General features: G+C 36.8%; 1 protein-coding gene across 1 annotated transcript in view; it reads right to left on the bottom strand.

Annotated features, from left to right (window-relative positions):
- COG3 (component of oligomeric golgi complex 3) overlaps window positions 1-14431 on the bottom strand; it is a 56165-nt gene that overhangs the window by 27236 nt on the left and 14498 nt on the right. Inside the window, exons 8-14 of the mRNA XM_057707274.1 lie at window positions 13371-13451; window positions 10318-10361; window positions 9720-9846; window positions 9029-9120; window positions 7800-7939; window positions 6223-6383; window positions 4051-4162 (exon numbers count right to left, since the gene is read on the bottom strand). Coding sequence (XP_057563257.1) covers window positions 4051-4162; window positions 6223-6383; window positions 7800-7939; window positions 9029-9120; window positions 9720-9846; window positions 10318-10361; window positions 13371-13451 — 757 coding nt within the window. The remainder of the gene's footprint in view (window positions 1-4050; window positions 4163-6222; window positions 6384-7799; window positions 7940-9028; window positions 9121-9719; window positions 9847-10317; window positions 10362-13370; window positions 13452-14431) is intronic.

Genomic DNA, 14431 nt, shown 5'->3' with positions numbered 1-14431 from the left:
AAATTTTTAATAATAAAAAAATAAAAGTAAAGCCAAGCAAAACAGAATTCCATTTTTTAAAAAAGAGCTAGAGGGACTTCCCTGGTGGTCCGGTGGTTAGGACACCATGCTTCCCCTGCAGGGTGCCTGGGTTTGATCCCTGGTCAGGGAACTAAGATTCCACAAGCCATGCGGAACAGCCAAAAACTTAAAACCCTAAAAATTTTGAAAGTGCTAGATCTGCATATGCTCAGAAGGAGACCTGGAGGTTGTGGGGTGGATTTATGCAGCAAAAGGGAGAGGGCAATGCTGAGGGTTGGTGCTTTTACTTCACAGTTCTGTAAATTTAATTCTTTTTCAAAAGCATTTAATACTTGTAAAATTTTAAAAAGCTCTTTCATAAGGCCTTAAACTAAGATATCCACTTTATATAAAATTTCTTAAGGAAAAAGAATAAACTAGACAAATTATATCATTGAATACTCAGGAGATTAAGTATCCATAGTTTTGCTAATAAGAATTAGGATATCTGTGGGATTCCTCCTTCAAAATAAAGAGCCAAAAAGGTACTCACAAGTTAAAGTTTAGTGAAATAAATGTATTTAAGTACTTTTCAAGCCAGAAGTCAACTTATTTGTTCATTTTTTCACTTTCCCGAGAAGAATACTTAATAGCTAAAATAGTTGACTGGGGAAAATTTACTTACACAGCAAGTCACCAAGTAAAGTGCCTACTGGCTGCCACTTCTGAAGAGCAGAGCAAACCCAGTAACAGGGCTTGTCCCTCGGCTCCTGCTATCTGCCTCCACCAACCTCTGTGAGCCTCACACTGCCCTCACTTGCTCCACATGGAGAATAAGGCCTATGCTTTTTGAAGATACTGATAATGAGCCTCTTCACAGAATGGACCCTCCACCAATTTGCCCTGACACCTACTCCCATGACACGAACCTCACATCATTTAAAGGCCTCATGTCAGAGGCATCTCATTTTCTCACTTCCAACATACCCTGGAACCAGGAAAAGTGATTACATTTTCTTTTTCTTTTTTTTTTAGCTCTCCTTGCCACTGGACTCAGAGTCTTGCTTTTCATCCCAAATTCCATCTCTATCTGAATAACCTCAATAACCATATGGATGATCCATATGGTTGTCCCTGACCTTCCCAACTCCAAAGACCTCCACTTCCGTCCCTGCACCCCCTACTCCAGACAGATTTTCTTATGACTTTCTTGCAGAATTACCTTCTTATTACTTTCTACAGACTATCTTATTACTCCAAACTACTCCACCTCTTAATTATTAAAACTCAGCATCTCACCCTCTGACCACAACATCCTCAGATTTCCTATTTCTCACCTCTTCTCTCAAACTATTCTGCCAACCCATTCTCCTTTGGCTTCATCACACCCTCTCCTCTTACATGCTTGACCCCTCTGCTTGTTCTTTCCCTGTCGGCCCCGTGGTCCCCTCTCCCTCCATCTGCTCCTTAATGTCAGCACCTGCTAAGATTCTCTCCCCAGACCCCTGCTCCTATCACTCTACTCTCTGCCCTGGGGGATCTATAAGCCCAAAGCATCAATGACTCCTATCTTTATCTCTACCAGTCTTCCTCTGTACAGCTCTAGAGCAGTGCTGTCCAAAAGGACTATTATGCGAGTCATAAATGTGACACATTAAAATGCCACACTGGGACTTCCTAGGTGGCGCAGTGGTTAAGAATCTGCCTGCCAATGCGGGGGACATGGGTTCAATCCCTGCTCCAGGAAGATCCTACATGCCGCAGAGCCCGTGCACCACAACTACTGAGCCTGTACTCTAGAGCCTATGGGCCACAACTATTTAGCCCATGTGCCACAACTACTGAAGCTCATGCACCTAGAGCCCATGCTCTGCAACAAGAGAAGCCATGGCAATGAGGAGCCCACACACCACAACAAAGAGTAGCCCCCCGCTCTCCACAACTAGAGAAAGCCCACGTGCAGCAATGAAGACCCAACACAGCCAATAAATAAATAAATTTATATACATTAAAAAAAACCACACATTAAAAAAGTAAAACTATGGAATTAATTTTAATATATTTTATCTAATCCAATAGATCCAAAATATCATTATTTTAACATATAATTGATATAAAAATACTAGTGAGATACTTTCCTTTTTTTTTTTAATTCAGGTCTCTGCCCTTTATTTTTTAATATTTATTGATTTATTTTATTTTTGGCTACACAGGGTCTTAGTTGCAGCATGTGGGATCTTCCACTATGGCACGTAGGCTCCTTGCTGTGGTGCACAGGCTCAGCAGTTGCAGTGTACAGGCCTAGTTGCCCCACAGCATGTGGGATCTTAGTTCCCCGACCAGGGATCAAACCTGTGTCCCCTGTATTGGAAGGCGGATTCTTAACCACTAGACCACCAGGGAAGTCCCAAGATACTTTCCACTCTTTATTTCATATTAAGTCTTTGAAATTTGGTGTGTATTTATAACCACATTCGGACTAGCTACATTTCACATGCTCAATGGCTACCATTTGGACAGCATTAACTTTAGATCCATTTGATACAGATCTCTCAGTTGTTCCACATGGATCTTACTCAACCTTCCTTAGCCCATATCCAGTGGGTCATCAAACTCTCCTCATTCAAACTTCTAACCACATCCCTCATCTATATACTTCCCTCCATCCCCTTAACAATGCCCTGGTTCAAGCTACCCTTACCTTTCAAACAGAAAAACACAACAACATCCTAACCAGTCTCAACAGCTCTACGAACAATACCTTAATGTAATGCCAAGCAGGAGTTAAAGAATAAGCTTCACTGGGAAAAGGGAAAATGTGCAAGGCCAGGGCTGCCAAGACAGAAATGTTCTCTGGTCTCTCCAGTAACTCTTAAGAGGCTAACTAGGACCAAAGTACTGTGTATATATATATACAAGGACCAAGATGTATATTAGAATGTGGCATGGGTTCTATTTCAGAGGAGGAAATTTCAACTCCCTGTGGGTCTCTCTTCCTACAGGGCAAGCATGAGAAAGTGGCTTTGTCAGGTAGGGAATACTGAGGCTATCTGGCAATCTGCAGCTGGAGTATCAAATGTTATAGAGTTGACTCAGAATAACCTGATGATGCAATAAGCCTGAAGATTAGGGGGCAGCTGGGGCTATTTAAAGCCCCTGAAGGGAATTCCCTGGTTGTCCAGTGGTTAGGACTCCGCACTTTCCTGCGGGGGGCACAGGTCAGAGTCCTGGTCAGGGAACTAAGATCCCCCCCAAGCTGTTCAGTGCAGCCAAAAAATAAAAATGCATAAATAAATAAATAAATAAAGCCCATGGAGTTATACTACCCCCAACTCCCAGTCAGTCCCACGTGGAGCTGAGTTTGTGAGGAGAAGGGATGCCCTACTTCTCATCTAGTTTGTTGTCTAGATAACTCATGAGTTTTCCAGGGTGATTCTTGGACAGTTTTGCTCCTTGCACAACATGTACACTAGCCCACACTATCCCACCATTTCTGTCAATTTTTTTACCCCAGTTTTAGGCACTCGATACATTTTTAAAATGCAAATTTGATGGTACAATTAGCTAGAATTTCGAAGTCCATGAGATTATCACCTGATACCTATCATGATCTGGCCTGTTTTACCTGCTTCTTCCCTACAAATAACCTGTGCCCAAACATACCAAACCACCTGACTTCCCCCAAACAACCATGGTCTACCACTCCTGTATGCCTTCCTCCATGCTATTCTATCTGAAACAACCTTATTTCACCTGGCTCTCTCATACTCATCAACACTACACTTTTCAGATTCCACACCTCTCACTGAATCTGCGTTCCTGCACTCAAAGCTCATCCCCTTCACAATTCTGATGCTCTTCTTCCATGGTCCAAGAGTGCCCTGTGCATACCTTGATCCTGTCACCCCTGAATTACGCCAATCTCCCCCCACTAAAGTGTGGGCTCCTCAAAGGCACAAGCTGTTTTTCATGCCTGAGACATGACAAGTCCTAAATAAAAGTTTATTAAATGAATGAATAAAAGTTGGAAGTTAAAACATTATAACATACCAGATTTTGCTAGATTATTAGGAGGCTCTGCTTCTTCTAATCGAACATCTGAAAATGAAGCTTCTGAAGGTGGTACCTTCTTCTGTTCATCTTTTAAACTCTGTGCAATTTGCTGTATAAAGAAATCAGAAGGAACATTGAAGTGTGGTTTTCAGCTGTTTAGCAATAGGAACACACTCTTTCTGTAAAGTAAAAAATACACACTAATTAATGAATAGATGGACTAATTAAGAAAACTATACCAAAACAACACATGGAAATGAAAAAGTTAAACTGGTATAGAGTGTCCCTATTCTCATAAAGGCATTCATAGCCTTTTCTGAACCACTAATTTCAGAACCATTACAAGGTATCTACTGAAGAGTCAAATATACAAGGCTCAGATTAGAAGCTTAATTTTCAACTTTACATTTAGAAACAAAGTATTCAGATTTAAGACAGGACACATTCTGTACCTCAGAAATGCTTTTATCAAGTAGTTGGCTAACTGAAACTACAGGTTTTTTCTTTATGTGAGAACAGCTACAGTTTGCTATTTTTAAACAGAGTTTTAAAAATTATCTTACTGACTGAGACTATCTTAACTCTTCTTAAGAGTTAAGATAATCATCAAATATACACAGGTCACTAACTACTAAACTGGCAGTGAAAATCCTACTAATTTACATTGGTTATAAAGGTGGAAATATACAGAAATGAGGGCCTAAGAGATACCCAGCTGCTGGCAAAAAGAATGGCCGAAGAACTGTTTTAGAAGACTGACTCTGTATCAATCAGGCTCATCCTTTTCATTCTGCATGCAGAAACCAGAAAGTATAGCTAACCCCTAAACAGCACACAGATGTCACAACCAGATCACCTTGCACCCCTGACCCTCACCAAAAGAAAAACAAAGCAAGTAGATTTACTGGAAGCAGTACCCTTAAACCAAGAGGTCTACACAAGGAAACACTCAGGACAGTGGCCATGTGATGACTAAATAAACATACCAAATGTATCACTAAATTAAACTGGGAGGGGGGTATATAGTAAACTTAAAATCACCTAACATCGCATAACTCACCTAACATCGTAATAGAACTATTAAAACAGGTATTCTACCTAGAATACAAAAACTGATATTCACAAAGGAGACAAGAAAAGGAGGGGAGGAAGGGGAGAGAGCACAATTCCCTAGATCGGGCTGGAAAGCAAATCTGTTTATACCAGTCTGGTCAAGAAGCTGGCACTGTTGAAGGCCCCCACCAAGAAGAAGGCGGCAGCCTCCTTCCTCCACCAGGATGCCCTCCTAAGAATGCCGCCCCAACAGAGGCCATCTCTGCAGTCCCCTCCTCCATGCTCAGACCAGCACAGGTGACCCCAAAGGGAGGAGACATGCTCCCCAGAGCCTTGGGTTGTGTCTCAAACTTCACTGCGGGCCTAGCTCGTGAGCAGGTGATCGGCAGGTCCAAAATGCACTGACTGGCTGCCTTCCCAAGGTGCTGAGAACTCAGCACAGGCCAAGGCCAGGAGGACGCCATTACCAACTTCCTGTGTTCCCCTCATCCCTTCCCATACCTAGTCACCACTGGTTTAACCTGGAGCAATAAACCTGACTTTGTCATTCAAAAAAATTAATAAACAAATAAAAATAAGAAGTTCCAGGTTTTAATTCTGTTTTGGCGCTAATACCCTAGGCATTATTTTAACTCTGTCCAGCACTCAAAGAAAATGCAGCCACACATGTAACTGAAAGATGAGTGAGATACACGTAAGTCTTCAAAACATAAATTGGACACCAGTACTGTCTAATTTTGAGGAGACAATCACCAGGGTTTTTAATAAGAGACTATGACCATCAACTCTGGTGGCTCCTGTTATTAATCCTCTTCTATGCCACTTACCAAAAAAGGAGGAATTATAGATAGCATTAATTCAATTTAAAAAGTGAGAATGCATACTTCCTGGAAAAGGAGAGAAAACCAAATAGAATGTTTATAGAATACAACTTAAAGGAAGGACAATCTAACAAATTATTTCTGTTGTTTTTTTTTAAATTTTTATTTCCTATGATTTCATGGCAAGTTTATCCTGATTTTGCTTTTTGAATCAGAGAAAAACCCTATTTTCACCAGTATAAAATATCCAAAGGTTGTATGGGGGTGGGGAAAAGATCAAATAAGAAGACCCTACCTCCATCATTACTAGCTTATCGGGATAGGCGAGATCTCCAGGAGCTGGTTTGTAGCCTGTGATGTCTGTCTGAATGTAGATGTGGGTTCGGTAGACCAATCGCTCTTGTACATCTTCCAACATCTGCTTCACTCCAGCTGCAAATGCCCCCAGCTGTTCAGCTGGGAAAAAAAAAAGTGCAATCACCCATTCCTTTAGATTTAGAAAATACTTTCTTTAAACAAGCAAAAATACTACCAAATTGTCTAGTGATACTATAAAGCACCCTTGCTACAGGGACTGGTTGTATTCTATTTTGGTATGACTTGCTGACCTTAGAAAAATTTAGTACATATCTCCCAATTTCCTCAAATTTAAAACTGGGAAATAAATTTCCCCTTACATCTTCTTCCTGTGACTCTGTGAAATAATTTCTATGATTAATAGGAATAATAAAATCTTAGTTTCAAGGTGCTTTGTGTTTTTTAAAAGATATCTTATAGTTTCACACCAATCCTGAGAGATAGCTAAAGCAGCTTATTAATTGGGTTACCATTCCCATTTGACAAATAAATTGAGTCCCACAGATATTAAATGACTTGTTAACATTCTCACAAAGAAAAATGAGTAAAAAAAAATAAGATGAGGGAATTCCTCAGCGGTCCAGTGGTTAGGACTCCCCGCTTTCATTGCATGGGTTCAATCCCTGGTTGGGGAACTAAGATCCCACAAGCTGCGCAACACAGCCAAATAAATAAATAGAGACATGAGTTTGCATAGAAATTCTTCATTTCTAAGATGCCATAAATGTTAAGACACACCAGTGATTCAGTAATAGCTTTCCAAGGGCTGGGGAGCTGCAGACATTACACATTCATATAAACATTAATTTTTAAAATCATCTTTAATTCACAAGCATTAAAACATGAGAAAATATACATCTTAAAATGAACTAAAAGCAACAGAATAAGAAACTCCGGAAGAGTAACAAACCTATAGTGTCTCTTAAGGAAAGTCAAAGTAAGGACAATAATTTCTGCCAGTAAAATGATTACCTGAACGGTATTTTTTTAAAGGTACCTAAGTATCACTAGGAAAATCATGTTTTCTATGACAATCAAATCAAATGTTAAAGCATGTATTGGATGACGAAAGTAGAGCTACTCCAGAAAACTGCTTTTCTTTATTTGTAATTTCAAAAAAGATGAATTATTACTCTGTATGTATACTAAGACAGTTTCTGTTTTCTAAATTAAGACTATGCAATATAGTCAATTATTTTATGTACGCTGGTAACAGTGTACTAGAAATGCCCAACCCAAAACTGATGGTCAGTTCTCTATGGATTTCAGATGCCAGAAAGAATAGTAACTATAATTATTTTATTACTAATTTTGCCCAGATTTAAAAATTTTCTCCCCATTATTATTTAGTCACAGAGTAAGGTGCATCTTGATTCAAAAAGAGACAAGGCATCAACCCAACTTTTAAAAAGATTAAATTTATATAGGGATGGGGGACACTAATCTTCTTCAAATTCACTGAGCCACAGATATAATTAAAGACCTCTGAAATGATCGTTTCTACTTATCATTTACCATTATTCTGTACATGATCTTCAAGCACCTCATTTTTAAGAATCCCACAAAGTTCCGACAGAGTCTCTAAGTGAATAACATGAATGATCAATGGCCTGAAGACATCATACAATGATACACACAGTTTCTCCAAAAGTTCGCTAAAATGAAAGAATAAAATGTGGTTATCAGTAGTAATCTTTTCAGTATTTTCTAACAGTTTAAAAGTCACCCTTGATTGCTTCCAACCAATAAAAACGATAAAAAATCTACTGGAAAATAGTATGTGGGAACATAATATAATGAGAAGTGAAAGGCTGAAAGTAATTCCGTGAACTGTTTTTTCCTAGAATCAATAATCAAGCTCAGAATTAACAAGCAATCCTCAGTCGTCAACACATTAGCTGGCCCCAGGCAAATGTCAATGTATTACAACTTTTACTTATGGTAGCAATAATTTTGCGTATGTCCTTTCGAAAAACAATGAAAAATATTTCAGTGGACTTAATTTTCCTTTTATAACCTATACCACTATGAATCAAATAGTGACATTTTCCCCAGGAAAGATAGGTTCAAAACTCCAGAATACTTACAGATTTATATAAACAAAACTCAAAGTATTTTGGACACATCAAGCATTCTGACAATTTTAAACATTTGCAAAGAAAAAAATGAGACTTTCTATACTCTTTATATCATCAACTGTATTCTTCTATATATAGTATTTCATCAAAACCATAAGATATATTTGTCTCTTCCCCATTACAAGAGTCATAATCTTGGAATTTTTATAAGTGTCAAGATGGCCAATATGAAGAACACAAAAGTGACTAACAGTGGGTTTGAAAGACACGTTGGAAAAAATAAGGAAAAGGATTTTAAATAGTATCTACATTTTTAAGTGTCTTTCATTAGTTAGAAACATATAATTTTTTAACTAGAAGAAATTATTATACTCAGTGTAGATAAAGTGATCTGGATACCAAGACAGTTCCCTCTACAGGATTTTTACTATCATAACTTATTGTCTCCATAATTATATTATAAACAATATGAAAGCATGTTGGCCCTTAAGCTAAACCTTTATTTCAAAATAAATAACCACTGTCCCACCCAACAATAATCTGTTCACACACCCATAAAAGTTAAAAAACTCCATAGTTAATTTTAGAATACTCCTGTAATAAGCCATTACAGCCATTAGCACATTAAATGTTAAAAACAAGGGTTAGATTCCATGTACCACCTACTCTAATTTTGATGTTGGTTTTGTGAAAAATTCGTTATAAAGTTGGTGCTCATCCTGGCATACATGAACCATAAAGGCACAGCCACTGCGAATCTGCAGGAAACAAACACTATAGTTAAAGACACACAACAACTCCAGCATTTAGGAAACAAAGCCAACATTTTATTTACAAAGAGACTATGCATATATAATTCATAGAACAACTTCCTGAAGAACAGAAAATTATTTTCAATGGTTTTCTGCACAATGGGACTATGGGTGATTTTTATTTTCTTCTTTATGCCTTCTAAGTTTTTGACAATGAAAATTAATTACTCTTCTAGTTGAAAAGTATTTTAAAAAAGAATCTTTATATATTTTTCTACAATCTGAATTAAAATCACATTAAACAAAAAAGCATTTCTGCAGCAAAAACTAAGATTAAATTGTCTACATAAATCCAGAAACTCTGAAACTTCATCTTTCACAAAATACTGACTTGTGAATCTTCATACTTCAAAAAATAGATCAAAATGAGAATATTTTGCCAAATGGAATGCTAATTACTAAACTAGATTTGTCATAACTGAAAGAACGATTCTGGAAGTTTGTTCATATAGGGACCGAAACTTATTTACTGAAGTATAGCTTCTAGCGTATCATAATAGCTCAAAAGAAGGTTTAACATTAAACTATTACAAGCAGAAACTTACCAAGGCACAGTGATCTCTGTTATTCTGGCTGGTTAACTCTGTTACAGTACAAGTAATACTAGGGCCCAAAAGGAGTTCCCGCTGATCAAGGTAACACTGGTGGATGTCATTTAGCAGTTGTTGGTATCTGATGAAAAGCAAATGAGATTGGAGTAGTGTATAAATTTATGATTTCAGATATGAAAATTAAATCTGATCTTAAATCTCAAAATAAGGTGCCAAACCTCCAAAGCTATATGGTTACTGCTCATTTGCCCACATTAAATACTAGAAATATTTACGTATATAAAGAAACAACAAACAAACCATAATGAACTACCATAACCTTTCACTTTTAAAGAAAGATTTATCTTCCATGAGTAGTGATCTTATATCTACCTAAATGAGAAGGAAATTCTGCTATATGGGAAAAAGAACCCTTACAAACTCACCAAGTCAGGTCTATGACCCTGCTCCCCAAACTGACTTGTGTGCTACAAGAAAAAACTTGTATAGCATGCAAGGTAATTGCTCAGAGAGTATCATGGACATAACAGACTTGGAAAAACAGTTCTTCAAGGAAGGTAACTTGGAAAGTGAAGAACTTGTGGGTACTCACTCAGGTATTTTTTCAGATCGTTGTTCTATTTGTTCAATGAGAGTCTGTGGAATAAAGAAAAGTCCATTAATTCCACCTGTTTTATTGGGATTGACATATACACTAACGTGTATAAAATAGATAGCTAATAAGAATGTGCTGTACAGCACAGGGAGCTCCACTTCACTGCATAACAGAAACTAACACATTTTAAAACAACTATACCCCAATTAAAAAAAGATTCCATCTGTTTTAGTTATACTTTTAATTACCTTCTGATTATAACAGTAACACAAGCTCATGTTAGAAAATCTGTGAATACAAAAAACTTGAAACATAAAAATCACCTAAAATACAAAAAAAATAATCACCGTATTTTAGAATATTTTCTTTCAGTTTTCGTATTCAGTTACATTTTTCTTTTTAAACAAAACTGGAATTATGCTACATACTCAGCTTTATAATCTGCTTTTGAAAAATTAACATTTCAAAACATTTTCCTATTAGTAAATAATTCTTGTTATTAGATGAAAATGTGTGGAAAGCCTTAGCCTAGTGATTGGCACCTAGAAAAAACACTGAATGAACCATCATTAAAAATATTATTTAAAACATTTCTTTAAATGGCTACATGGGGACTTCCCTGGTGGCGCAGTGGTTAAGACTCCATGCTCCCAATGCAGGGGGCCCAGGTTCAATCTCTGGTCAGGGAACTAGATCCCACATGCATGTCGCAACTAAGAGTTCACATGCCAGAACTAAAGAGCTGGTGAGCCGCAACTAAGGAGCCTACCTGCTGCAATTAAAACCTAGTGCAACCAAACAAGTAAATAAACATTAAAAATATATATACATACTAAGTCAACCATTGCATCATTAGACATCTAGGTTGTTTCCTAAGAATATTAGCCCAGTGGTTAAGAGCTCCGAGCCTGGAGCAAGACTAGAGTGTTTGAGTGCCGACCCCTGTTAGCCGTTTGCACCTGGGAGAGCTAGTTCCCATCACTGAGATTCCACTTCTTACCTCGTAAAGGTGATATAATAATAATACCTACTTCCCAGCTGGGAGCCCCCAACACTGGGTCAGAGAAGAGAAATATTTTTAGCGACTCTTGTTCCATTCTGCTAAAATGTCTTTGAGAAAGAAATTAATTACATTCCTATCAGCAGTATCACCTGTCTCACCAAATCCTCAAAAGCACCATTACACCTTAATGTGTCAATTTCTAACAGACGAAAAATTGCCACTTAACCTTAAAGTGAATGTATTCTCCACCGGAGGCTGAACATGTACTCATATTTACTAACCATTAGCATTTTCTATGCGTAATCTGGTCATTTTTATATGAGATATTTATATTTCTCACTTATAAGCTCTCTTAATGTATTAAAAATATTAACCTTCTTACTTATCCACTGCAAACATTCCCTCCAATTTCTGCTTTATCTTTTGCTGTTTAAAATTCAGAAAGTTTTATTTTTATATCCTTAGTCACTTATGCTATAATTTTTCTCCTTTTTTTTTTTTTTGGATTGCTTATCATTTTTGCATTTAACTCTTTAGTTTACTTAAAATGTATTCTGGTAAGGAATTCCCTGGCAGTCCAGTGGTTAGGACTTCACACTTTCATTGCCCAGGGCTCAGGTTCAATCCCAGGGAGCTAAAATCCTGCATGTGATATAATGCAGCCAAAAAAAAAAAAGTATTCTGGTAATGTTACAAAGTGAAGAGCTTACCTTTTTCCCCCTCAAATACTTAGCAAATCTTCCCAAAAAATGTAGAAAACACCAGCCCTTCCTCTTAGATTTGAGAAGTTTCTTTATATACAAAGTTACAGAATTTTCCATTCCAATGATTCATCAGTAAATTCTTGAATCAGTATCACTGTATTTTTCAAATTTTTCTTGTTTAGTCTTCCTATTTACTATACCAGATGAATTTTAAGATTAGCCAAAAAGAAATTCCATTGGGAATTTTTCCTAAAATTATACTAAACCAATAAGTTGCACTAGCAGGAACTGACATTTTAAAAATTAAGTCTCCCCAGCCAGGAACACAATAGGTTTACTGTTTATTCAAACCTTTATGATTTTTTTTCTAGTTTTGTTATTTTCTTCATCTTTATATTTCCATTAAGGTTATTTCTAGGTATTTTATGCTTTCTGTCGCTAATATAAATGAAACCCCATCATATGTACTAATTGGTTACTAACGGTATGTAGGAAGCCACTGATAATTATATAATCATTTTATATTCACCCACCACTGAGCCCTCTTATCTGCACCATTTCTTTTCTAATCAAAATTTTATCATTGCTAATTTGACTAACAAGCAAAAGCAACCAATCAGGCACAATCTAAACCTCAAACCATCAACTAACCACTGCACCGTCTCTAAATAAGACCAAATTCCTATTTCAAAAAACAAAAACTCTTTTCCACTGACTTTCAAGAGGGAAACAAGGAAGAGAGTAAGGTCAGTCAGCAAAATCAGACTACTCTTTCTAATAACTTCACAGTAGTAATAAAAAAAAAAAGATACATGTACCAGCTGCAGTCAGCTGTATCTGGGATTACACTGGTTTAAAATATTGCACTGGTTCTCTACTTTTCCTGAATTAGCATGACATGTAACATCCTCTGTGAGATGGTCTTTGCCATCTTTCCTTTCTTCTTTCCTATCACACCCTACTAAAAGTCTTGTATTCCAGTCTTAAACGAGGTCCTCCCAAAATACGTCTTTTACATCTCAACAACTTTCCCTATACATGCCGCTCTCTCTATATAAAATATCCTATCAATCCCCTCAAGTCCACTATAAATCTACGTTTTTTAAAGCTGAAATATCACCTTCATTTGGAAAACTTCCCTGAGCATCACAGGAAGAGCTAGGTGATTCCTGCTCTGTGGGCTTAAAGCACCTCAACACTTTTGTATGCTGGAAGGACAAAGCCTACCTTTCATTTAAGTTCATTTTCCTGGTATAAGCAAAGGACCTAACGTACATTAGCATTTCAAAAGGGCTGACTAAATAAATTTCATAGCATTATCTTATTTATATCAATAGACTTACTCTGACTTTGGGGGCAGCAGCTCGAAATTTTACATAAAATAGTGTGAAGGCATTGTCTGCATTAGGTACAGGTGAAGGATCCTACAGAAACATGGGGGAGGATAGGGAAGAAAGATAATTAGCAAACAAATAATTATTCAAAAAATATAACACAAACCATTTCATCTGGCTACTGCTTGGCCTATATACCAACAAAAAGCTTACAGAGAGAAAGACTAAATATTATTATTGCTACAAATGAGAAATAATTATCTGGAGCTCTCATCTCTCTCCTCTTTATGACTAAAATGTATCCCATGGTGGTAAAAAGACTGAATTTAGATTCATACTCAGTCACTTACTGAGTGTAGGACTTTGGTCAAATTACTTAACCTTTCTGAGATTCAGCGCATCCACTAAATGGTGATAACACATACGCACAAAGGTTTTACGCAGCTCAATTATAAAGCACTAGCACACAGCAGGTACTAGTACTTATGAGGTATTAGTTTCCTAAATTAAAAATTTTGCAAAATAGAAAAATTATATAGTCTGTTAGGTCAGCTAAAAGCAATGTGAATGGTAAATGCAATACAAAGATCATTAGCTTTGAACCGAAAGCTCAAGACATCCTATATTCTTAAGTAAGCTTAAAAAATAAGCTTAAAGTAAGCTTAAAAAATAAAATGCATTATCTTCAAGGTTTTATTTTCTTAGGAAAGGAATGTGCTCAATGACCATCAGATCGAGCTCCACTTTTATTTTCTAACCTAAAGTTCTGCTTACTTTCCACCAAGCATCTACCACAATCTGTAATTGATTAATGTGTCTGTTTCCTTCTTTACTGATTATTTCTCCTGAATATAAGCTCCATGAGGGCAGGGACCTTGTTGGTGCCTTTCACTATTGTACAGTTCCTAGTACAATGCCAAGCATTTAGAAGGCACTCAATAAAAATATATTTGCTAAATATAGAAAATTAAATTATTTGTCATTTGTAAAAAAAAAAATTCAGATTATCTATTATATGTAATTCTACCACTCGGAACCACTTTTATTATTTTGGTGTATTTCCTTCTAAT

Source organism: Hippopotamus amphibius, chromosome 14 (genome assembly GCF_030028045.1).
Source record: "Hippopotamus amphibius kiboko isolate mHipAmp2 chromosome 14, mHipAmp2.hap2, whole genome shotgun sequence".
Taxonomy (NCBI): domain Eukaryota; kingdom Metazoa; phylum Chordata; class Mammalia; order Artiodactyla; family Hippopotamidae; genus Hippopotamus; species Hippopotamus amphibius.
The sequence above is the reverse complement of the archived record's forward strand: the minus strand, read 5'-3'. Positions and strand labels throughout refer to the sequence as shown.